Consider the following 25,171-nt stretch of genomic DNA (forward strand, 5'->3'; position numbering starts at 1 on the left):
AATCAAAATGATTTGTTTTATTGCTGTAAATCAAGCAGTTTATTTTAAAAAGAACGCAGAGAATTCTAGGGGCAAAGCCATGGACTTATCTATTACATGTTGAAACTGTCAACTCTGTGCTATTGACTTGGGCAAGAGAACCCATCTGTGGGTGGCAGAACTAGATACTGGAGGAACTACATCACCCACCTTACCCCACCATTGTAACAAACTCTGGTTTTCAAACTGAGCCCAGAGAGCTCCAGGGCCTCTTTGAAGGGGCATTAAAGTCTACCTATGTGTTAGGGGGAAGCTGATCCAGCAGGGCACTCTTCCTCCTGCTGCATTCAATCAGAGCTGCTCTATTTTTATATATTTCTTTTTATGTTTGGCTTTTCATAAGAGCCCTTTCCAGGAAAGGAAGTAACAGCATAGTAAGCAGTTAGGAGCACAAGCCAGCTCGGTTAATAACTAACTGTGTGACTTGGGATAATCCCTCAGCTTCTCTGATCCTTAGATTGTTCATCTGTAAAATGGAAACTTCACAGGATTATTGTGAAGATTTAGCGAGACATTGCATATAAAAAAGATTCTGACCCACAGCACATGGTACACAGTATGTGTGTGTCAATTGGTCGTGTCTGACTCTTTGTGACCCCATGGACTGTAGCCATGCTCCGGGCAAGAATACTGGAGTGGGTTGCCATTCCCTTCTCCAGGGAATCTTCCCGACCCAGGGATTGAACCCGGGTCTCCTGCATTACAGGCAGATTCTTTAACATCTGAGCTACCAGGGAAGCCCGGCACACAGTAAGACATTAATAAATACTGGTTGTGGTTGTGGTAGTTATTATTTTAAAGGATTCTGTGGCTGACAAGTTTGGAAATCAATTTCCCAATCCATCCAACATGGCACCATTTATAAAGGCATTCCTAATCTGATGAGAGACAACATGGTCTCCTCCCCCAAAAGACTAGTCTGATTGCTAAGACTTGACTTCATTCCAGAGAATTATCCTTCATTTCAATTGAAATAAAGTCACAACTGGTATCAGTCATTCATTTCCCAGTCCCTCCCCCGAAGCACACATACAGCCCAACTTCCTGTCAGAAGATCCCTTCCAGATTGCTCACAGAGAGATGGAGTCCACAAGAACCCTCTTTCTTCTCCACGGTGAAGACCTGGGCTCTGCGACCCTCCTCTGACTTGCTGACGCTGGAGCATCCTGAAAAGGCGCCTTTCCCCAGGATCCAGTGGCGCGTCTTCAGGAAGCAGCTGCTCAGGACCACCTCAATTTTCTGGGGCTGGCAGCGCAGAGCCACCAATGCCCTGGATAGTTCTGTAGGGGGATAAGAGCCAGGACAGAGCTTCCTGAGGCTCCCGAGGTGATGCCATGGGCAGGGGTACTAGTTCTAATCTGGGGGTCCAACCCATAACCACTCCCTTAAAGACTCTCCCTCATGGGAGGAGAGACCCCTCTGCCATGATTGCACCGGGGACCCTAATCCCTGGCCTTAGCTGATCCACTCAGAATCTCTTTCCCGGGAACTGAGCCTGAAAGGAGGCAATAAGGCTTGAGAGTTGTGAGGCAGCCCTCTCCTGCCTTGTGGGCTGAGATGCAGGAACAGCCAGTGTTTGGAGAGAGGAACAAAGCAGTTGTGGGTACCGAAGGGAGTGAAGCAAGACTGAGAGAGGAGAGAGGGGTGACTCGCTGGTTGCCACCGCATCCATATTTCCAAGTCCCGGGGGACCCTGGCTGGAGCCTACCCTTGGGCTTCATGAGACACCCTTGTAATAAATTCTCCTGTTTGCCCTTCTCCAACCCATTGGCTTCTGTTACTTGCCTGGCAAGATTATTTGAGGAGATAATAATTTGCTTTGTTCTTTGATTTCCTTCTTATTCCAACGGGTAACCTGGACCTTGGGGTTTTTGAGGGACCTAAACTGTCTGAACTCAATAGCTCTTTCTGTCTTGTAAAAGCCTAAACTCCTGGAGAGACAGCCGAGGGAGGGAGGGAGCACCACTCAGAGTCACGACAGAGAGGAACGCATCTTCACGTCCTTTTCAGGATTTCTTGGCTTCACAAGGCAACAAATTTTGCTTTGTTCCATGTTTTCAGTTTTCTAAATTAATTAATTAATTATAGTTAAATCGATTAGCATGGATTTTTCTGCCCCTGGCACCACACAGTGCTCTGACACATGTCAGGCACCATGTTTGGGGTGATGAAGGAGAAGCTAATATTTAAGCCTTCTATTCTTTGTGTGTCTGCGCTTTCCACACTTGCTGTTGAATTTGGGATGAACCGCTCACAGTTAGTCATTAAAAGTAAAATATCATGGAAATACTAAACATTTCTGGGCTTGCTTTATTACTTTGAATTTAAAGATTTTTGTTTCTTATTTTTTTTTTTTTTAAAAAAAAAGCTCCTTGATTCTATCTTGGCAGACATGTTTGGTCAGAGGCATGGGCTGCAATGTAAGAGCTGGTGCTTTGGAAGTTCCCAGGGGGTCTAGTGGTGAAGACTCTTGTGCTTCCATTGCAGGGGGTGTGGGTTGGATCCCTGGTTGGGGAATTAAGATTCCACATGCTGCATGGCGTGGCATAAAAAAAAAAAAAGTAGTCTTTTTTAGAAAAATCAGAGTTTTATTAAATTGAAGTATTGGGGGGGTTAGATTTATTTCCACTGTAGGGGGCATATGTTTGGTTCCCAGGACCCAGCTTTAGCCCTGCCAGAGGCTGAGCCTGAGAGGTAGTTGCATTGCTACTCACACAGGGAGATCCCATGACCTCCACCTTTCTATAATATCTGCTACACTTGTCTTGCCTCAACAAGACTTTTTCCCATTTCCCTGCTTAGCCCTCCAGGCCTCTGCTGGGGTTTTATCTTTGGTAGCTCATCATCTACTCCCCCCAGGAAGGCTTAATCTCAGATCAGTCACTGGAATCCTGGGGGCTGAGGGTTGATGACTTGCCCATTCTACCTCTGCTGTAGACCATATGTTTGCACCACCACCTCCAAACCTATATGTTAAATCCTAATATCCAATGTGACATTATTAGGAGGTAGGTCCTTTAGGAGGTGATTAGGTCATGAGAAGGGAATGGCAACCCACTCCAGTATTGTGGCCTGGAGAATTCCTTGGACTGTATAGCCCATGGGGTCGCAGAGAGTCGGACATGACTGAGTGACTTTCACTTCACTTAGGTCACGAGGGGAAAGCCCTCATGAACGGGATTGGTGACCCCAGAGAGCTCCCTTGCCCTTTCCATCCTGTGAGGACACTCTAAGAGGACAGCTGTCTGAACCAGGACGCGGGCCCTCACCCAATACCAAAGCTACCCGCGCCTTCATCTCGGACTGTCGGCCTCCCGAAATGTAAGGAATAAGTTTCTGTTGTTCATAAGCCAACCTATGCATGGTATTTTGTTATACCAGCCCGAACTAAGACAAATTCACACGTCTAGCTACCCTTGCTCTCACCGGAAATCACCTCTGCCCAGGTAGACTCTTTAGATGTCAATGTCTAAACCTCACTAGCTCTCCCATGCCCTTTGGACTTAGTTCATCTGGGCCTTCACAGAGTTGTGCAGAGTTCTTAGCTGCACTGTCGGGAGTTCCTCAGACTTACCTGAGTGGACATAGTAGCTGTTATTGCACGTACAACCTCCACTGTCAGCTAGGTACTCATCCAAAGCACAGATTTCTGCTCCAGGACTGCTGCTCCCGGTGTGTCTGGGGGACACTTGACCGACTCCAGTCCTGGCAGAGGATTTTGTTGTCCCTGGGGTGATGGGAGTAAGGCTTGTTGAATGAGCAGCTGTTGTCTCCAGTGACGGGGTCGTGGCAGTACCAGCACTGGGGGCTGATTCCATTGGAGAGGAAGGTGTTTGCATGATGGTATTGTGATGTCTTTTGGACTCCGTGCTTATCGTGGAGGATGTTGTTAGGGTGGAGGGTGCAGCTGTAGTTACCCCTTCCTGAGCCCCAGGTATGTTTGTTCCAGAAACAGTTGTCTCCAGGGTGGTCATGGTTAGTGAAATGGTGTGAGTAACGGCACGAGTGGTCACAGGTAAAGATTCCATCGCATCAGTGGTTTTGTCCAATGTTGCTCGGGAGGTTGTAGCTGACATCTCAGAGACAGTGGTTGTTATGGACCCTGATGACGTAACGTCAATGCCTGATGTGTTTAAAGCCGTTGGAGTTGTGATTGTGGCTGATTTTGAAGAGTCAGCTGCCACTGATGACTCCAGTCCATTGGCTGCACAGCTGGATGTGAATGGGGCTGCAGCTGGAGCACTCTGGTTCTGTTTCGAGGGGTTTGCTGTTGTGGCCATGCTGGATGAGGCTGTGCTTCTGGATGGCCCTCCCTGGGCCTTCAGTCTGGGAGTCATCATGGAATTTGGCAGTGTCGTGCCCTCAGAGGTTGTGGTGATAACTGTATTTAATTTCTCCTCCTGAGTCTCATGTGTTGGGCTTGTCTGCTCAGTGGATCCAGCAGAGCTGCCGGTTGGTGATGAAGTTAGAGGAGCAACTGGTGTTGTATGTTGCTGGGACTCAGACATTGTTGTCCTCCTGATTTTTGGTGAGGCATTAGATGAAACTGCAGGGCCATCGTCTCTCCCACTGTTGGATGGGGCTGAAGTTGTGGAGGAATACTCTGTAGTTCCCAAAGATGCAGAGTTGTTCATGGAGAATGTTCTAATTGACCCCCGGGTTGTCATAATGCCTATAAAGCAAACAAACAAAAAGAAACCAATAAATCTGTTCCCTCCACCAATCCAGATGTTCTCACTTTACCAAATATCTTTATTGCAAGATTCAATAAAGTAATATCAACACCAACTATATTATTACTGGCTTGCACCATTTATGTGCCAGCTCTGTGCTACTTTTATTTTCTTGGGCTCCAAAATCACTGCGGATGGTGACTGCAGCCATGAAATTAAGATACTTGCTCCTTGGAAGAAAAGCTATGACAAACCTAGACAGCATATTAAAAAGGAGAGACATCACTTTGCCAACAAAGATCTGTATTGTCAAAGCTATGGTTTTTCTAGTGGTCATGAATGGATGTGTAAGTTGGACCATAAAGAAGATAGAGCGCCAAAGAATTGATGCTTTCAAACTGTGGTGCTGGAGAGGACTCTTGAGAGTCCCTTGGACACCAAGGAGATCAAACCAGTCAATCCTAAAGGAAAGCAACTCTGAATATTCATTGGAAGGATGGATGCTGAAGCTGAAGCTCCAGCTCCAATACTTTGGCCACCTGATGCGAAGAGCCAGTTCATTGGAAAAGATCCTGATGCTTGGAAAGATTGAAGGCAAGAGGAGAAGGGCATGACAGAGAGTGAGATGGTTGGATAGCATCACTGACTCAATGGACATGAATTTGAGCAAACTCTGGGAGAGAGTGAAGGACTGGGAAGCCTGGCATGCTGCAGTCCATGGAGTCACAAAGAGTCGGCCACAACTTAGTGACTGAACAACAACTGTGCTGGTAGATCTCAGCTGATGATGCCAGGGAGAGCTAATTTAACTAATTCTGGCAACTATGTCTCATTATGCTTAAAGACTATTCCAGAGACAAGAGTCAGCAAAAGATGGAAATCTATTATCACACTTGATCTTTGATTTCTTTTTATTACGTTCATCACCTGTTTATTATTAAAGTAGCTTCTCACAGATTTTTACTTACATGCATATGTATGAGCATGATCTTTGATTTCTTAATACCTTTTTTGATGTGACTTTCATACTGCATTGAATATGATTTTAATATTTAAAGATAAGCTTTTTTTTTTTTTTTTGCAACCTGACCCCTAATTGAAAGCCAAGTGCTTCATTTACTGCAATAGCAGTCAAAGATAGTTTTGACAACCTTCAGTTTTTACCTTGTCTGAGTAAGGTGCTGTTCCAATGTGCAAGCCTTGGCACACTGAATCCTCACATCCACCCTGAGGTAAGGACAATTATTTCTATTTATCAGATGAAGAAACTGAGGCTCAGCCAGGGGAAGGCATCTGTGCAAGGTCGCACAGCCAGGAAGTGGTGGCATTGGATTTGAAACCAGATCCATCAGACTCCAAAGCCCAATGTCCTCCTTACTATGCTGCACTGCTTCACAAAAACGCAGCTTTATTCTCATGGCTGAGCCAGTTACCCTCTCTAGAGAAAAAGGCCCACATCAGTTACCCTTGTATCCCTTGGAAACCTTCCTCTCTCTCCTGGGCAATGGGCAGAAATAGGTCCATCACCTGATGCCCTGTTATCGTAACCTTGGCAGTTGCTGCTGCTGCTGCTGCTGCTAAGTTGCTTCAGTCGTGTCCGACTCTGTACGACTCCATGGACTGCAGCCTACCAGGCTTCTCCGTCCATGGGATTCTCCAGGCAAGAACACTGGAGTGGGTTGCCATTTCCTTCGCCAATGCATGAAAGTGGAAAGTGAAAGTGAAGTCACTCAGTCATGTCTGACTCTTAGCCACCCCATGGACTGCAGCCTACCAGGCTCCTCCATCCATGGGATTTTCTGGGCAACAGTACTGGAGTGGGGTGCCATTGCCTTCTCCTGGCAGTTGTCAAGGGACTAATTCAGAAAAGAGGTGACCCAGCCCAGGTGATGGGCTTGTCCTTCCCACAGTTAGCTCTGAAGAGGCACTGGCATCCAACCCCACCCACATCTGGCATCTGCTTCTTCCAACCCTCACTTTCTTCTACCCCTGAAGAGAGCTACGGGGTTACAAAAGGACAGGAGTGCTGGCCAGGATACACGAAAAGAAAAGCTAGGCTCTGGACCTGGCTCTGTTATTGACATGCTGTGCGATACTGGGGAAGACCACAGCTCTCTCAGTCCTTGCACATCCCACTAGCACAGTGAGGGACTTTGACTTTGTATCGCAAGACCTCTCTAAACCCTAGTGATCCATAGGTCTGTTTGCAGCAAAATTCCAAGCTGAAATGAAGAGATATCCTGCTATAGGGGTCTCGAGTTTTTATTTTCAGGGACAGATGTTTCCACTGGATCTGGTTTTATGTTTTCTTCCATGTGGTTAACCAGTTGTCTCTGCCCACTTTGGAGAAGTCTGTCCTCTCCCCACTGGTTTGTCAGGTTACCTGTTGTTATGCATCGAGACTGATTTCCCTGCTCTTTCATTCCCTTGGTTCACTTGGCTATTGCTGCGACTCCACATTATCTTACTGTTACTTTAACGTAAGTCTCAGTATCAGGTAGTGCAAGTCTCCCATCTTGGTCTTCAAAGTTACCTTGGCTATTGTTGACCTTTTGTTCTCCCTCGTAAGTACTGGAATCTAACCCCATTGTGATTTTGATTGGAAGTGTGTTGCAATTAGAGGTTTGCTAAGAATTCACACGTATATGACATGGAGGCCTCCTGCCCATAGCAGCTCCTTTGAGAAGCAATGGAACCTGGCCTGGACCCCAAAGTCAGACCTGGGACAGACTCCTAGCACTGTGACGAGCAGACAACCCACTTCATGTCTCCGAGTCTCAGTTTCCTCAACTGTAAAACAGCAGTGATAACAGTGCCTACTTCAGGGGTGCTCATAAAGATTAAATGAGACAATACATAGGAAGCACTTGGCACAGTGCTGAGCATACAGTAGGTGCTCAACAAGCAGAACCTGCTGCTGGTAATGATTTCCCCTTCTGTGCCTCTCACCAAAACTGGTATCTGCCTCCTGGGTATTATTTTGCCAAGGAAACACCCGGTCTTGGAAAGAGTCGTGACTCAGGGGATTGACGACACATGCAGTTTCCTGACAGCTCCCCACACCTTCCCCCGTGCTGTCCCATGAACTCAGGATCCAGGGCTGACAGCTCCCCACACCTTCCCCCGTGCTGTCCCATGAACTCAGGATCCAGGGCTGACAGCTCCCCACACCTTCCCCCGTGCTGTCCCATGAACTCAGGATCCAGGGCTGACAGCTCCCCACACCTTCCCCCGTGCTGTCCCATGAACTCAGGATCCAGGGCTGACAGCTCCCCACACCTTCCCCCGTGCTGTCCCATGAACTCAGGATCCAGGGCTGCACTCCTCCGTTGTGCTCAGTGAGACATTGCGGGTGGCAGCTGGAGTAGGGCAGGGGAGGGCAGCAGGGGTCCAAGCCCCTGCAGGGGCCGCAGTTCTAGACCAGATTGAGAGGGAACTAACCTACTGAAGCCCCTAGCTACTGGCCCAACGCAGATGGAAAGGACAGACAGAAAAGGGGAGACGGCTGAGATGACAGATGAAATGGAAGTAGACAAGGATGGCATCTTGAATGAGGATGGGCAGACAAAGCCAGAAGTTCTTTTGAGGTCATCCCATCATGTTCCTGCCCTGCCCCCCAAGCTCATGGGTGCCCTAAGCCTTCAGATCATTTAGGGGTGGGTTGGAGATGCCTATGCTCACATAAGGTCTTCCTAGGGACAGACACTAACCTATCTTCCACCACCTGCTTCCCCTCCCCAGTGAGCCAGAAAACGGGCTGTGAGAGCCTCCAGGAAGGATGGATGGAAAGGGTGTGTGTGGATACTCACCAGGAAGATGGAGGGCTCCGTCCCCAGTTAATAACAGCAGCAGCAGCAAAAGCCACTGTCCGCCCATCGTTCTGCTGGTTGATAGTCCTGGAGGTCACTGGCAAGGAGTCCTGGTCCAAACCGAGGCACAGACAGCAGCCCCAAGACAGCGAGGAACTGCTGGCGCTGATGTCACCTCCCGCCTGCCTGCTGAGTGTTCCACCCCTGCCCTGGTGGTCCAGACTCCTTCCCAGCAGGCCCCAGGGGGCTTTTCAGGGCTGGCAGCCATGCCGATGGGAGGGAATGAAGGGTGGAGTTTCCCATCAGCTGCAATCAGTGGGCCTCTGGGGATTCCCATTCCAACTGGTGACTCTCCCCAAGGCCCCTAATTGTCAGGGTACGCTGAACAGCCGGGCAGAACTCGAGGCCTTGCAGCCTTTCTCTCACATAACAGCAGGGAACCTGAGTCTCAGTCACATGGCTGATCTCATCAGACTCCCAACTCCAGGGAGTTGAGCTCCGGCCATTTGATTTTAGAGCTGGTGTTCAGTCTTATCCTCTCCCGATTGCACTGATGGGCAAAATGAGGCCCGGTGACTTGCCCAAGGATGAGAATCCATCAAGGCAGCTCTTGGTAGTGTCCACCACTGCCACAGCTTTGTCAGACTGCACTGCCTGGCTCAGGGACCTGCTGTGGCTCTCAGTGGTCTTACTGTGAAGGTCCCAAAGAGTTCTCACAGGTCCCAAGTTCTCTACCAGACTTCATTCACCTGACCCTCAAATTCTTCCTGCTGCCTTCTAGGAGGCTTCCATGCTCTTCTCCAGAGAGCCTGCCAGGACTCACATTTCATTCTCCATTGACCCAGGATGGAGTTTCCTGTACCTGCATGATTTGGTCAATGGTGACCCCACAAGACTAGAGCTCTCCAGAATGAAGACCAGTGTTTTATACCTTCAGACAGAGAGAAAGGGTAGGTGTTTCCATCAGAGAGGCACTCCCAACCCTGAAGACCAGACTTTCACCCCCCAAATTTAGGACCCTAAGGCAGGAATTATCTCTCCACCATTAAGTCAAAATTTTTCAGGCTGTAGATTCTCTCTCCCATTAGACTGGAAGCTCTGGGGGACAGTCAGTTACTCCCCTGTCTGGCAAAAGAAGCTTTTGAGGGAGAAGGCTGCCCCCAGAGGTTTGGAGGTCTACCAGTCAGACACATTGATCCCAACACAAAACTTTATTGTCGATACATGATACCTGGCCCCACCGGCCTCATCTTTCTCCTCTTGGTACTTGGGCCCACTTAGACCCCATCTAGTTCTGGTCTAGCAGGGGACCAGGGATGCCCATCCTGAGGGCAAATCCTGGCTGCCTTGGCCAGCACCCCCTTGTGGGCTTATCCTTGCTGCAAGGCTCCCACTCTCATCCACCACCTTCTCCATCTGTGCTCCTCTGGACCTGGGGCTCACAGGCCCAAGTCCTAGAGATACCGCCCCCTTCCATCCCCAGGCATCTGCCCAGGTGTAAGGCAGAGGATGGGCTCAGGCCAGGATGTGCCATGTCACGCTAGTGATGCAGGAAGATGCAGCAGCTGGGTGTGTGCTCATGCCCATTGGCTCCTGTACTGCCCTCTCAGCGGCTGGCCTTGTGTTTGTTAACATTTGTGTTGGATTCCTGAACCTGCAAACCAAGAGGTCTTCTTGTCAATCCACCACCCCTGACACGGCAGACGCCCCCTTACTTCCCTCCTTCAGCTCAACAGTGGCGCATCCAGGCTTCCCAGGGCAGTCCTTCCCGTCTAACTCTTAGTCTCCTCTCTGACTGTGGCGCTCTCCTCTCAGGCCACAGACACCCACAAGGCTCCCAGGTCAGATGGGATGGGAAGCAGAGAAGGAAACGAAATGTGTGGGAATGTGCTTTGTTCTATGGGGCTTCCCAGGTGGCTCCGGGGCAAAGAACCCGCCTGCCAATGCAGGAGACATGGGTTCGATCCCTGGTTCAGGAAGATCCCCTGGAGGCGGGCATGGCCTTTTTCTCCCTAGAATTTTCCTCCCTCAGGAGGCTGCTCCTCTTACATACCTGACAAGACCTGGGGGGTCCTATGCCCCCCTGGTGGACCTAAGCATTTGCCACTAAGCAGGAACTGAGCTGCTCAAGTCCCCTTAAGAGGAAGCTTGAGGGTGCTGAAGACCAAGATGGCTCAGTGTGTGGAGCCCTACAGGAGGGGCAGGGCCTCCCAGAAAAGCTGGAATCTAACCAGATGGGCGGTGACTGCTGGGGTGCCTGGGAGTCTAGGGGGGCGGTCCAGACCTTGAAAGAGTCAGAAACCTTGACTAAGGGGGTGGTGGCTGGGCTGGGTGAAGTGGTGGGGTGAGCACTGATTGGGTAGGAAAGGGAAGCTGAGAAGCTGCACCTTTTCCCTGTTGACGAGCGCGGTGATCAAGTCTTGCTCGCGAGTCATCTCACGGATGTCCACGGAGGACCTGCTCTCCAAGGACATGTTCCATGACAAGTTCCTCTGCATCAGCTCCTCCTCCTGCTCCTGGTTGAAGCGGATGGAGCGGACCTCGTCCACTATCCTGAAGGTGGAAGGGTGAGTGCATTCCGAGGGAGGGGGTTGGGGGCCGGCCCTTCCATCTCTTCCCTGAGGTCCAGCCCCCTGCGCCCTCCCCGCCTTGACTCTGATAGAGACCCAGGCCAAGGCTCAAGGCCCTTTGAGATTATGAGGAGGTATATATCCTGCACAGACAGTCTGGGAGGAGCCTGGGCAAGTCACTTAACCGCTCTGGGTCCCAGGGTCCCCATTATCAATCAGGGCATGAGGCCAGAAGAATCTGAGGGTCCACTGAGCCCTGACTCATGAGACTCGGGGGTTACCCCCTGTACCCGCCCTACATGTTGAGCTCATCACGGATCTCCTTGTATTCCATCAGGTTCTCCTGTATTGCCTCGAGCACCAGGCAAAAGTTGTCGCATGTTCTTTCCGAGAGGTTTGTCAAGGGGCCCCCCATAAATGGCTCTTGGGGGACGCCAGACATCTCCGAACGGGCGACTGCACAGTGCACCAGCGGCAGTTTGTTATTCCCATTTCCCTTCTTGTCGTCTACCTGGGGAAGGGACAATGGAGAGGGACGGGTAGCTTAGCCGGTACCCCCTCCCCTGGCCCCTTCCTGCCCGATTTGAGGGGAGACGAGTCTCAGGACGCCAGGGTTCTCACGCCCCTCATTTCAGCTCCCTCCTTTACTGTGGGAGCTCAACTTGAAATGCAGAAGTCTGTCCCTCATCTCTGAAAATTCTCGCCCCTTTTCACAACTTAGTGCTTCCCCCATCATTTCCCTCCTGATAAATCCTACCCAGCAAACTTCTGAAACCCTAACTACTCTCAGGCCACAGTCCACAGCCCTCAGCACTTTACACAATACTCCCCACCTTTCGGAAGCTCTACCCCCGGATGAGTAATTCTATAGCAAATGCTCATCAAGTTCTTAATATGTGTCAAGTACTGTTCATTGACCCATGAAATTCTCATAATAGCCCTATGAAGTAAACAGAATTATGATCACTTCCATTTTATAGAAGAAGAAATTGAGGTTTAGATTGGTTTAAATGCCCTAAGGTCACCCAGCTGCTCACTTTCAAGTTGTCACATAGCAAGATATCAAGGAACTCCACACCCCTCAGAAGCCCCAGTTGGTGAGTCGGCACGCACAGCGGGGATTGCTGCCTTCAGGCCTCAGGCTTGGCTTTCTTTAGGCCCTCGAGTGTGTGAGCACACACACACACACACACACTCAAGTTAGCACTCATATACACGCTCCCCTTCCCCCCCGCCCTCCCTATCTCACTCACCTCTCTGAAGGCTATTTGATGCTGTTGCCCCTGTTCTGCCTTCATCATTTGCTCCAGATTGGTGGTCACCACGACGACCAACAGGTTGATGCCAATGAAGGCACCGATGGTGATGAAGATGGCAAAGTAGATGGCGCCCCCAATCTCCACTCCGTACTCCCCTGTCTCCATCCTGGAGATGGCAGTCAGGGGCCCTATCACCTCCCTGGCCCTTTGGGCCTGTTTCCTCATCTACGAGATGGAGAAATTATCTCAAAGCCTACTGGGACTTCTGCTGCCTCACTGCTGCTGTGCAGACCTAAGGCCTGACTCCTGATTGGCCCCACAGCTGCTCTTGAATGAGCACCCGCTGTACTGCCAGACAGTGGGCTGCCCTCAAGCCAGCCCTGCAAGGTGAGGATTCATACACCAGCATTATCAAATTTAATCTATTGGTTGTACTTTTATCATGTCATTCTTATTATAACTCAGGTTTGTTGTAGAAAAATCAGAGGGAAAATATATAGGAAAAAAAAATCCCACCACTGTTAATATCTATTGCAAACCTCCCATAAAATATTTTCCCAAATAATAGCTTTCGCTCTCTTGCTATACATGTATGTATGTGTGTGCACACAATGTCAGTCTCTACTAATCCTCAGAGCAACCCATGACATGGTTAAATGTCGTATTATGATCTCCAGTTGACACATGAGGAAACAGGCTCAGAAGGTTGCATGGCTAGTACAGTGGAGCAAAGACTCAAAAGGCCAGGTCACCTTTATTGCACATTCCATGACTTGTCCACTGCCTATAATGTAATGGGTAATGAGAGTAGAAGCCCCTTTACCAACTGGGCTTCTATTCTCACACGAGGAAGATAAAAATAAATCAGTCAGTGGGACCCAGCCCCTGAAATGGCCTGGAAATAAGTAGGATTTGGGCTAAATGGAAAGAGGCAAAGAACAGAACCCAGGCAGCCCTCTGTGGCCAAACACGACCTTGGACAGTGGGTCTCAAAATGAATAAAATGAGACCTTACGTTCCCAGGAGTCAAGGCATTCTGGTGGGCTCCAGTGTGGACTGGGAGCTGCCTTGGGACCCTAGGTACAACCACAGACCTGCTGCCTGGCCCAAGGCTAAGCTGCCCAACTGCTGAGCATGAAGGGAGACTGCAGTCCATGAACAAGACTGCGGCAGGACTTTGAATCCACGGAGTTTCATAGGGACAAGGCTTCAAGTAGATTACAAAGCTAGAGGCCCCAGCCCCAAGAACTTTTCCTCAGTTCAAAGCCCCAGGCACGCCACACCCACCTCCTGCCACCCTCACCCCAAGTCCTGGACCCCCACTCCCACCTGAGACCCCTTCTCCCTCCCCAGGTGGTTTTTTTTGCCCCAGATGCCCCAGGCCCTCCCCGCCTAGCTCAGCTGGACTGGGGGCCCGGAATCCCCACGGGCACTCACTGAAAGTCCCTGTAGATGTCCACCCAGCCATCCTGGGTGATGCAGATGAAGAGGGTATACAGGGCAACCTGCATGTTCTGGAAATGCATGGGCACGAACACACCAAAGAGAGTGACCCCAAACACGGAGAACACCTGCCGGAGAGATGGGAGACCCACCTTGGACTTCACCCACGGGCCTGGGACACAGGACATGCAAAGGAGCTGCCAGGGGAATCACAGGGAGGAGGGCCTCCCCTCATCTCATCTCCAAAGCCTCCTCCTCTCCGCTCCAGACACCTCGTATCCCCAGTGACCCAGGGGCCTGTTCAGGAAAGGGGGGCGGCTGGGGGCAGGGGAGGGCACTGACCAGCATGAGGAAGAGGATGAGGACCATGATGTTGGCCATGTCGGGCACCGACTGCAGGATGACGCGAATGATCCGGGCCAGGGGCTCCACCGCCATGCACACATGCAGCAGACGCAGTGCCCTGCGGCAGAGCCTCTCAGGGTGCCCCTTGGCCCTTCCCAGACCCCTCCTCCTCACCATCGCCCCACCTGCCCAGAAAGGCAGAGCTGATGCCCACCTGCAACAACCCCCTCCCCTCTCTCCCGGGATCCAGACGGGTCCCTTCTTCACTCTGAGTCCCCCAGCTTACCTGAGGGTGTAGGTGATAGCCACGACACTGAGTTCATTAACGAAAAACCCCAGGAGCAAGATAAAGATGATAAGGAAGTTGAGGATGTTCCAGCCGTCCTGGGGGGGGTGGGCCAGCCCCAGCAGGGTCTGTCAGGCCCAGCCCACGGGTTCATCCTGGGTCTGCCCTCCCCACACCCTCAGGATGGGGGTATCCCCGTGCTCTCAGAACAGGGCCAGTCACGTGCCACCCACTGCGGTCCTGCTGTCGCCCCCCAAACACGCCACGAAACACCCACGCACTCGCCGTCTCATACACGTGTCCAGGGCCAAGTGCGGTGTCTGAACACACAGTCGAGTCCCTCATATACGCCAGTTCCTAAGCTGAGCGCCCGCCTTGGCCAGTGTGCCGCTGACAAAGGCCTTGCCCTGCAGTTAGGTGACCTGAGAGCGTTTGGATGCTCCAGCTTTGTGGGACACACACTACAGTTAATAAAACGAAAATAAACGAAAACACTAAGGAACAGGGCTTCAATAGCCACTTCAGAGGTGAACTAACTCTCACTGTAGAAGAAAGGCAGTTTGCAAGCCCCACGTCCAACACGGCACAAACTCCTTTAGAGTACGGACGGAGGAAGGAAGCTCACGTGTATGACAAATTCAAGCACCACCGCTACAGGGGGAATTTTCTCTAATAAACAGTCTGCATTTTCCTTTGACCAGTGATCCCACTTCTAGAAATCCATCCCACACAAACTCTGGTACAACTACAAAATGACATTTGTAGAAGGCTGAAAATAACTAGAGTGTCCAGCAATTATAATAGAACACTGGCCGGCTAAACCACACGTTCATTCAATGGAGTACAGAACAACGGGAGAGGTCTCCATGTACTGACACAGAAAGGCCCATTAAATGACAAAAGTAAAGTGTACAGCAGCATTTACACTATGCTACTGCACAGAAAGGGAGGACTAAAAATATACACATATTTGCTTATGATTGCAAAATAAACACTAGGAGGATAAACAAGAGATTATAAATAACAAAGATTATCTGAAGAGGGTGGGGGAAGGGGACAGGGATGAAGGGACAGAGTAGAAACAAGAATTTTGTATGCTCCTTTCAGTACAGTTTTGACCAATATGTAGCTGCATTAAATATTCAAAAAGAAAATAACTTTTTTTTTCCTTTTTGAAAAAATATTATTTGGCTGCAACAGGTCTTCGTTCCAGCATGTGGGATCTAGTTTCCTGACCAGGGATTGAACCTGGGTTTCCTGCATTGGGAGCATGGAGTCTTAGCCACTGGACCACCAGGGAAGTTCCAAAAAGAAAACTACTTTATTTTGAAAAAATTACTTTAATGGGAAAAAAGTTCTTAAATTTATTGGGCAGTCCAATAAACACAAGACTTCCTGGTATGTCACATTCAGAGTGTTGGTGCCTAAACATACACCAGGAGACACAAGGCTCCCTGTCTACAGATCCATCCCTGTATCCATTCAGTATTAAGCTCCTACTCTATGCCACACCTCAAATCAGATCCTGAAGATACAGGATTTCTGCTCTACTGAGCTCATAGGCTATTTTGAGGGAAGTGGACAGACAGTAAATTTTAACTCCTGGTGAGAGACTCCAGGAGTTAATGATGGACAGGGAGGCCTGGCGTGCTGTAGTTCATGGGGTCACAAAGAGTCGGACATGACTGAGTGACTGAACTGAACTGAGAGGTGAGTACACAGTGTTAGGGAGACAGAAAACAACTAAGCTAGCTTAGGAGAAACAGGAAGACTTTCTGGAAGAGAAGACATCTGAATGAGTCTTAAACTGTAAGTAGGAGAAAAGCGAGTAAGTGGTAAGGAGCTTTCATAGACTAGATGTCAGCATGGACAAAGGCATGAAAGTGAGCAACAGCAGTGTGTGTATATATGTGTATGTGTGCGTGGGCACACGTGTTAAGTGTGTCTTTAGGAATGTCAACCCACTCCAGTACTCTTGCCTGGAAAATCCCGTGGACGGAGGAGCCTGGTAGGCTGCGGTTCATGGGGTCGCAAAGAGTCGGACAGGACTGAGCGACTGATCTGATCTGAGGAATGTCACTACAAGCAGCTTGATGTGGCTGGAACACCCAAGGGTGAGGTGAGGAGTGATAGGGCTGCAAAAGCAGACAGGAGCCACTTCATGGAAAGCCTGCAGCACAGTTGAGACAGGCTGGGACCTGGCACTCTTTGCTGCCGTGCTGCAATTCTTGCACCTGGACATACCTCCACTCGAGCCACAAAATACAAAGAAACTGCTGCTGCTAAGTCGCTTAGTCGTGTCCAGCTCTGTGCGACCCCATGGACTGCAGCCTACCAGGCTCCTCCGTCCACGGGATTTTCCAGGCAAGAGTACTGGAGTGGGTTGCCATTGCCTTCTCCTACAAAGAAATTATTTGGGACTAAAAATAACTAAGTGCATGTGCAGATGGGACAAATTTGGGACAAAAGATACAAAAAGACCAAAAAATTCAATTGCCACTTCTAAAGAGCCAGGAACAAAAACAGGATGTTGGGAGCAAAAACAGGATGTTGGGAGCAAAATCAGGGTATTATTGCACATGCCCCCTGCACACAACACTACCTAAGGGATGGGCAAACCACCTAAGACACCCCTCCAGTCTGACTCCAGACACACCCCTACCCCCACCCCATGTAAGGAACAACCTTGCCTCGCAGGTCAGGGATTAAGGGAACAAAACAATCTGTTACTTGTTCTCCTTCCCCTCTACTGCAGCAAGGGTCCTAAAAAGCCTTGCCTGAATCTCTTGTCTGGCCTCTAGTCAGTTTCTGTTGATTGGAGAAGGCCAAGAACCCTGATCAGTATCACAACGAGGCATTTAGACCTGATCCTATAAACAATTGGGAGCCACTGGAATGTTTAAGGGTCCTCTGTCTTGGGCTTTGGGAAAACTATTTTGATGGCAGGTGGGGTGCACTGGAAGTCAGTGTACTGGAAGACAGAGCAACACCCTGGTGAGAGAAGACAAGACAGGAACTGGAATGGGGTACCAGAGCTGCAGAGGTGGCAAGAAAATTGAGAAATTCTTAGGTGGTAAAATAGTAATAGAGTGTGGAGGTAAGGAGGAGACAGGAGCCACATGAGCACTGTAGAAAAGGGGGCATTGTGGGCAAAACGTTGGGGATCCCCAAGTGGCTGGGTAATATTTAAGATATTAACTTGCAGATTTTCCTTCCTCCCCTGCCTTCTCCCTTTCCATCCACCCATTAAATGGGGAGTAGTCCTTGTACACCGGGACCAGGAGAGGGGCTGGGGCTGGGGAAGAAGACAGCAGAGGGTCTCTAACAAGCCCTGGCTTTTGGCACTGGGAGGCTGGCCCCAGGTAAAGGTTAGGGCTTGGGACATTTGTTGTCAGCCATTAGTTCTGGAGGGCGGTTTGGCCTTCCAGAGGACATTTGGCAGTGTCTGGAGATACCCTTCACTGTCACAGCTAGGAAGACGTTTATGGCATCTAACGGGTAGAGGCCAAGAATGCTGCTAAACATTCTACAGTGCGCAGGACAGTCCCCTCCCAATGAAGCATTATCTAGGCCAATTATGTCAACAGTGCCCAGGCTGAGAAATCTTGTCCTTGAGGAGATATGCAGAGTGGCTGGGAGGAACACAAAATTTGCTCCCATTCTCTTGTGCTAATGAAACGCTCGAGTTGAGCCTTGAAAGTGGAGGCCCTCCTAACTGCTGCTGCCAATGAGACAGGCGGGAATCTGGGACCCTTTGCTGCAATACTTGCACCTGGACAAACTTCCCCAAGCAACAAAATACAAATAAACTGTAAGAGACTAAAAATAACTGCCTGCATGAGCAGTTGGGGCAAATTATGGACAAGATACAAAAAGACCAAACAGCCCAAATGCCACCTCTGAAGAGCATGGAGCAAAAGCAAGGGGTTGGGAGCAAACGCAAGGGCTCAAAAGCAGTAAGCAAAAGCAGTACTCGCACATGCCTCCTGCACACACCACCACCAAAACGGCAGGTGAACCACCTAAACCACCCCTCCAGTCTGACCCCTGGTCACACCACTACCCTCACCTCATAGAAGGAATCAGGGAGAGATGAGCAAAGGAAACGGTTACTTTTTCTCACTCCCCACTGCTACTGCAGAGGCCCCAACAAAGCCTTGCCTGAATTTCTTATCTAGCCTCTGAACAATTTCTATGGGCAACAAAAGAAATCTCAGGACTACTTTCACTTAAGAAATGCTCTCTCTTAGGGAACAGATATCTGCCTGTATCCTGAAGAGTGGTACATTGAAATATTCACAAAATCATGGTACCTATTCTCCCCTCCACCATGGAGACAAATAAATATGCACCATCCTATTCTATTTTCTATTAATAAACATCCTCCCAAGTGTTGGTCTCACAAAGCAGCCTTTAAGACATCCATACTTTAGAAATATTGTTCTAGGTTCTACATTCTGTGTTCTACGAAGTGACACTTCTAAGCCCTGGAAAGCTTGTAATTCTAATTGGTTGTCCTGATAATGGTATTTAAATGATGCTTCCTTTTTAAAAAGGTATAAAGATTTGATGGGCAATTTTTTTAAAGACTCTTCTTGCACATGCCCAAAGGCAAGATAAATCTCTTGACTCCAGAAATCCTTTGACTCTAGAAGTCCTATTTAAACAAAGAATTTGAGTCTTTGTTTCACTTTATGTAATGTTAAGATCTGTTCCTACCCAGATATCTTTTTGATACTCTCCCAAATAGGAGTCAGAAAACTATAGCTCAAGGCCAAATCTGACCAGCAGTCTCTTTTTTTTAAGACCCATGGGTTTAGAATGATTTTTATATTTTTTTAATGGTTGGGGGGAAAGCAAAAGGAAAATAATATTTCGTGACATGTAAAATTTAAAGTTCAAATGTCAGTATGCACAAATAAAATTAATCTGGAACATAGCCATGCTCATTTGTCTATATACTGTCTATGGCTGCTTTGTGCTCTTACAGCAGAGATGAGTATTTGCAACAGAGACTATATGGCCCCCACAAAAAAATATTTACCTGGCCCTTGAGAAAATTATAGGGAAACCTCCCTGCAATGCAATTGGATGGCCAAAAGGGGGCGCTCTCATGCAGTACCACTAGATTACTAGTTGATTACAGGAAGAATTGTCAATTACGGACTCAACAGAATAATCACCAACTGGGAAAGAATCGTCAATTATAGGCCCCACAGGAAAAGAGGTACATAGCATCTCCTGCAAGAAATCTAATATTCCAGCAACTCAGTTAATAAGACCATTTCACCCTGCACTCTCACTTTTCTCCAGCAGATTTTGGTTCAAATCAACCTCTCCTAACTGCCTCCTTTTTCTCCCTAAAATAATGTTCCTCTCCATTTTTGGACTTGCTGTGGCTTTGGCTATAGCTTACTAGTCCTGAATTGCAAATCCTCTTCTATTCCCAAATAAACCCCCCGTTTTGTTTTGCTGGTAAAATAACTGACTTAATTATTTTTAAGGTCAACACCCTTTACAGAAAATCTCTGCTGACCCCTCTGCTCTTGAACCCTGTAAATTAAGGTGTGTGTGTGCGTGCTAAGTTAATTCAGTTGTGTCTGACTCTTTGCAACCCTATGGACTGTAGCCTACCAGGTTCCTCTGTCCATGGGATTCTCCAGGCAAGAATACTGGAGTGGGTTGCCATGCCCTCCTCTAGGGGATCTTCCTAACCCAGGGGTAAATGAAGGTGGATACTCTCAGCTGCATTTCTCTGATAAGGAAATCAAGGTTTTCCTAAGAGCATAGAACTAGGGAAAGCTGGATCAGGAACGGGGACCCAGGAAGGCTGCACTTTCAGTACAAATTACTTTCTGCCACATCACAGACATCTCAGAAGTCAGTCTTTCTTCATGCATGCGCATGAACATACTCACACACTCATACACACACACACACACACTCCTCAGGTTTCAGGGCCAGGTGCACAGTGGTGGGGACAGGATGGGGTGCCAACCCTAAGGAGGAGTAGAGGTGATGGCAGGGAGGGCCCAGGATCTCACCTTCCAGAAAATCCAGAAACCATTCAACCAGCCGAGAAGAAGTTCACAGATAAGGGTGGTCAGCACAATGTCATCTATGGTAGAGAACAACTCATAGTGTTTCTACATGGAAGACAGAGAAAAAGAAGGGCAGGAAAGTCAGTGGAGCAGGGCCTTGGCAAGACCAGGGACAGAGGATGTCTGTAGGGAAGGGGAGGCCCAGATTCTTATTGCTTTTCAGCCTTGCATCTTTGTAGTGCCCTTTAGAGTAACCCTTGCACGTACGTGCCAGGCACCATTCTTTTTTTTTTTTTCCCCTCCCCCCAGGCACCATTCTTTTTTTTTTTTTTTCTTTTTTTTTTTCGACTCCCAGGCACCATTCTTAAGACCACAAACTTATTTCATGTTACCATCACCATCATCCTGCAAAGTAGGTTTTATTCCCATCTTGCACTTGAGGAATCAGAGAAGTGCCCAAAGTCAAACAGTTAGTGATAAAGACTGTTGTCTGACTACAAACCTTTGTCCATAAACTCTAGAGTAGGAAAAGGGAGGTGGAGAAAGGCAGAACAGACTCCAGGATCGGGAGGGAAAGCCCTGGCTCTTGAGATGGAGGACACCAAGTCCCATCCTTGCTTCTTTGGTTGTCTCCACCACTCCGGCTGCACCAGCTCCCAAATCCCCAGGCTTGGCTTGACCAAACTCCTGAGTATCCCCTTACTCGTGGGTCCAAGACACGCTCCCAGGGTGGATGGATTGATGGATGGTTGACTCCATGATTCTGAATTCTGTTTAAAACGACTCACTTTCACGCCATCTCCTGTTAAGCCGTGACACTGCTGTTGTTTGTGACATGAACAGCTCCCAGCTCCAAGCCCCCGACTCCACTTTGCCAGTTACAAAAGTCACCTGACTCCCCCTTTTCTTTACCTCCGTGGCCCACAGACTCAGGGCTTCACGTCTCCTGCTCCCCACACCTTGCCACCAGCTCCATCCACCAGCCAGTGTGAGGCTGGACAGAGTTGCTTCTTTTTCTCTCAGCCATGCAGCACAGCATGTGGGATCTTACTTCCCTGACCAGGGATTGAACCCATGCCCCCAGCAGTGGAAGCATGGAGTCTTAACCACTGGACCACCAGGGAATTCCCTGGGCAGAGCTTCTTAAGCTCAGATGGGAGCTAAAGTTTATGGGCTCCCAGCCTGTTCCAAATTCCCAAAGGGCATCATGGGCCAGCGGTGTCTACCTAAAGCAAGGAAAGGCTTTTTCTTCCCTTCATCTTTCCCTTCAGCTCTACCCCACTGGCCACAGGTGGCAATAGGCTCTCCTTACTATTTACTGAGTGTCCTGAATAGTTGCCCTGCCTTCTCCAAGTCAAGAGCATCTGTGGTTAAATCCGAGTTGCATTCTTTACCCACAAACCTTCCATGACTCGCTACGGCCTGCAGAGTGAGGTACAAAACCAGGCTGGCATTCACAGGTCTCTAGGAGCTGAGCTTCACGGCACATACACTCTACCAGGCTTTTTTAGCATTTTTGACTTAGACTCAAAGAAATATATATTTTACTCCATAATGCTTTCTCTCCCTCTGGCTCCTCCCCTCCCTCTCTCTTCCCCACCACAGTTGCTACTTCATTCTTTTTCATTTTGTTTGATTCTACATCAAAAGCTACCTGCATTCTGAATTGTTTTCATGATCCATTGATGGGTTTTGATCTGCCCTCCAGTCACTCATTCTGCAAACCCTGGCAAGTAGGTTTCTGCCTCCACCACATCAGAGTTAGCTCCTGTCAAGGTCACAAGGGCAAGATCCAAGGGGTGTTTCAGAGTCCTTTTCTGGCCTCGTGTCCTAGCCACATCTGATGCTGCGCTTGCTCCTTTGGTAACATACTCTCCCGGGGATCCTCTCACTCCGCTGGCTGCTCCTCCTTACTACCCTTTTGCATCTCCTCTTCTATTTTCTGCCCTTTACTTAGAGGCTTTTCTCAGAGAACTCTGTCTTGGTCTCCTTCTCACTCGGTACTCTCTCCCAGGCAACCTCATCCATTCCTTGAGCTTCGGCAACCAGCTCCCTGGGTGCCAGTCACTCTCATGCCGCCAAACTTTAAACCCTGGCTTGCCTGGATAAACATCAAGGTGCTACTGTATAGCACAGGGAACTATGGTAATATCCTATGACAAACCATAATGGAAAAGAATATAAAAAAGAATATATATATGCATACATAACTGAATCACTGCTGTACAGCAGAAATTAACACAACACTGTAAATCAATGATACTCCAATTTAAAAATAAAAGTAAAAAATAAAAAAATAAACCTTGGCTCGCGGTTCATGGGGTCGCAAAGAGTCAGACACAACTGAGCTACTGAACTGAACTTCCAAAGACATCCTCCTTAATATAACTTGAAGATGCTGTGTAATCTGGCTGTTGACCGCCTCTCTGAACTTACCAGTCACCACACAGGAACATTTTCAAATCACTGGCTTTCAATAGGACAATTCACGTATGTGGTGGACTCCTTGTAAGAAATTAAAACCTCAAGGGTAAGACCCAAGTCATAGTGGACTTCAAGCTGGATACCCAGAACTCACTTCCATGCTGTTTCTTCTGCCCAAAACATTCTTCTCCACCTCTTTCTGCCTGGCCAACACCTACTCATTCTTTATTCTCCACTTAAATGCCCCTTTCTCCAGGAAGCCCTCCTGACCCCAAGATTACGTCCAACGCCTCCTTTGAGCTTCCACACACTCTGTGACACCCAGGCACTTGCAATGACATATTTGTTGTGTCTGTCGTATTCATACCTGGCACAGAGCCCAGTATCTGGTGCAGAGTGATTCTCGCTCAGTGATTATTGGTTAAAATGGGATACCCTTCCCCACAAGACACCCACTGGCCTGCCTCTGCTCACACCATTTTCCCCCTGTCCTTCCTCTGCAAATCCAATGCATTTCTCAAAGCTGGGGCCCCTCCACCATGAAGTCTTCCTTGATCTCAGTGCTGAAAGGCCCTTGAAAGCATCCAATGCAAACCATCATGAAAAGATGAGGAGTCCGAGGCCCAGGGAGGGAGGTGCCTTGCCCCGACCCCTGTGAGATGAGTGAGAGCAGGGGTCAGGCTCGAGTCCCACCTGGCCAAGCATGGAGTTGGTGCGGAGAGCGATGGTGATGGCGTTGACCACCAGCAGCATGGCCAGCAGCGCCTTGGAGGCCGGGTGTCGGAGAAGCTGCTTGACATACATGCGCGTGATGAACTCCTGCATGTCCCAGGCATCCTGGGAGAGGACGGGGGACCTTCCTTCAGGCAGGTGTCACCATACGAGGCCTCTGCCTGGAGGTTTGCTCTCAGTGAATAGGGACCCACAGGGGCCATTTTTAGGGGGAGAAGTTGCCTGAGAGGGAGGGGATCATAGAATCGGGGGCATCAGTGTAGAGGTCACTACTTAGTCACTAAAAGCGGGTCATTCCTGGGGGTGGTCTTTGTTGGGGTCATTGCAAGGGAGACTCTTTTGGGGGTCTCTGCTGGGGAGTGGCTCTCTTTATAGAGGGGCTCCTGTGAGGGTCACAGCCAGGCAGTTACTAACATATCATGGTTGGGGAGCGGGTCACTGCAGGGATCCCTACTGGGACGTTTAGAAGCAGAACGGGCAGTTATCCTGAGGGCCTGTGGCCCCATGGATACAGCAGCAGAGGGGTCACCATGGGGGTGAGGATGGCTGCAAGCCCCCGCCAGGCTGCACGCCCAGCCTCAGCCTTACCTTCCTGCTGGTGATGTCTCGGCGGTTGATGAGCACTTGCTCCTCTGGCCGCCGGTAGGGCTCTTGAGCAGCCCTCTGCAAGGGTGAGAAGGGGCCCATCAGGGCAGCCCGTGCCCCTCCAGACCCAGTCCAGTCCTCTCATGCCTCATCCCACCCCGGGATGCCCAGCTTGGGCAGTGCAGCCAGGCAGGAGCCGCCTACCAAGCGGTTCAAAGGTTTGATGTAGGTGGTGTCGGTCCACTGCTGCCACCAGCTCCTTTGGTTATCTGCCATATTGCTCAGTCTCCCCCCGGCTCCTCAAAGAAACGTCACTCCAAGCGCGCCTGCCCGCCCCTCGTGGTGATATCACAGAGGCCTCTGTGACCCCCTCCAGTGTCCGCATTCCACCAAGGAACTCCTGTAGTAAGATAAGCTCCTCCCACTGACTCCCCTGGGTGTGCCACAGAGGAGGCCGAGCACACGGGGGAAGTCACAAGTCGGAGGCTGGTGAGAGCAGGTCAGGTCTCTTATGCAGCCTGGATGGAGACAAAAGGGCAGGTCCCTGCTCTGCATCCAGGAGCTGGAGGTGAGACCCTGCCAAGGAGAGAGAAGAGGAGAAAGGTGTTTCGTTCTGGGGTCCTCCTCTGAGCAGACTTCATCCTGCATCCCTGCCCACCGGGCACCCCATCCCACCACCCCAGTCTCCAGGGCTGCCCTTCTGCCCATCTTTCCATGGGAGGTATGTTTCCCCATCTGTAGAGGAAAAGGTTGGTCTCTGTTTCTCACCTGTTTCCCCCTGGAGATGGGGCAGGACAACACCATCAGGTCTCTGAGGGCTGGGGAGAGATGGGCATTAAGAAGCCCCCACCATCCTGGTAGGGATGGGGCTTCAGCTAGAGACCCCGCGGGTGGGCTGTGCAATGGGCTACTTACCAAGAGCATTCACCCCCATCTGACAGCTTTTCACCCCTATCCCCTCCCAG

The 25,171-nt window shown here is 49.6% G+C and overlaps 1 protein-coding gene across 2 annotated transcripts; it reads right to left on the bottom strand.

The window, feature by feature from the left end:
- Positions 1-8,061: 8,061 nt before the first annotated feature.
- Positions 8,062-25,116, bottom strand: CATSPER4 (cation channel sperm associated 4). 2 transcript variants are annotated; one of them, XR_006549026.2, is made up of 12 exons: positions 24,975-25,116; positions 24,411-24,782; positions 24,210-24,284; positions 23,583-23,726; positions 20,469-20,570; positions 14,425-14,522; positions 14,136-14,256; positions 13,788-13,921; positions 12,345-12,516; positions 11,391-11,602; positions 10,909-11,037; positions 8,062-10,175 (listed from the first exon to the last, which is right to left on the bottom strand). XR_006549026.2 is itself a non-coding variant. In XM_025278698.3 (12 exons), the coding sequence occupies exons 2-12, from the start codon at positions 24,480-24,482 to the stop codon at positions 10,128-10,130; spliced, it is 1,344 nt and encodes a 447-aa protein (XP_025134483.2). In that variant the 5' UTR covers positions 24,483-24,782; positions 24,975-25,116; the 3' UTR covers positions 8,065-10,127. The 2 variants fall into 2 exon arrangements, 1 of the variants encoding a protein (XP_025134483.2); XM_025278698.3 differs by having other exon boundaries at positions 8,065-10,175; positions 10,909-11,074.
- Between the last annotated feature and the right edge of the window lie 55 nt (positions 25,117-25,171).

This window comes from Bubalus bubalis, chromosome 2, assembly GCF_019923935.1.
Source record: "Bubalus bubalis isolate 160015118507 breed Murrah chromosome 2, NDDB_SH_1, whole genome shotgun sequence".
NCBI lineage: Eukaryota > Metazoa > Chordata > Mammalia > Artiodactyla > Bovidae > Bubalus > Bubalus bubalis.

Coding starts and splice junctions, on each gene's coding strand:
- CATSPER4 (XM_025278698.3), bottom strand. CDS start 24,482: ATGGCAGATAACCAAAGGAGCTGGTGGCAGCAGTGGACCGACACCACC. Junction 23,727..24,209: donor GAGACATCACCAGCAGGAAG/GTAAGGCTGAGG, acceptor GTCCTCTCCCAG/GATGCCTGGGACATGCAGGA. Junction 14,257..14,424: donor GCTATCACCTACACCCTCAG/GTAAGCTGGGGG, acceptor GCTCTGCCGCAG/GGCACTGCGTCTGCTGCATG.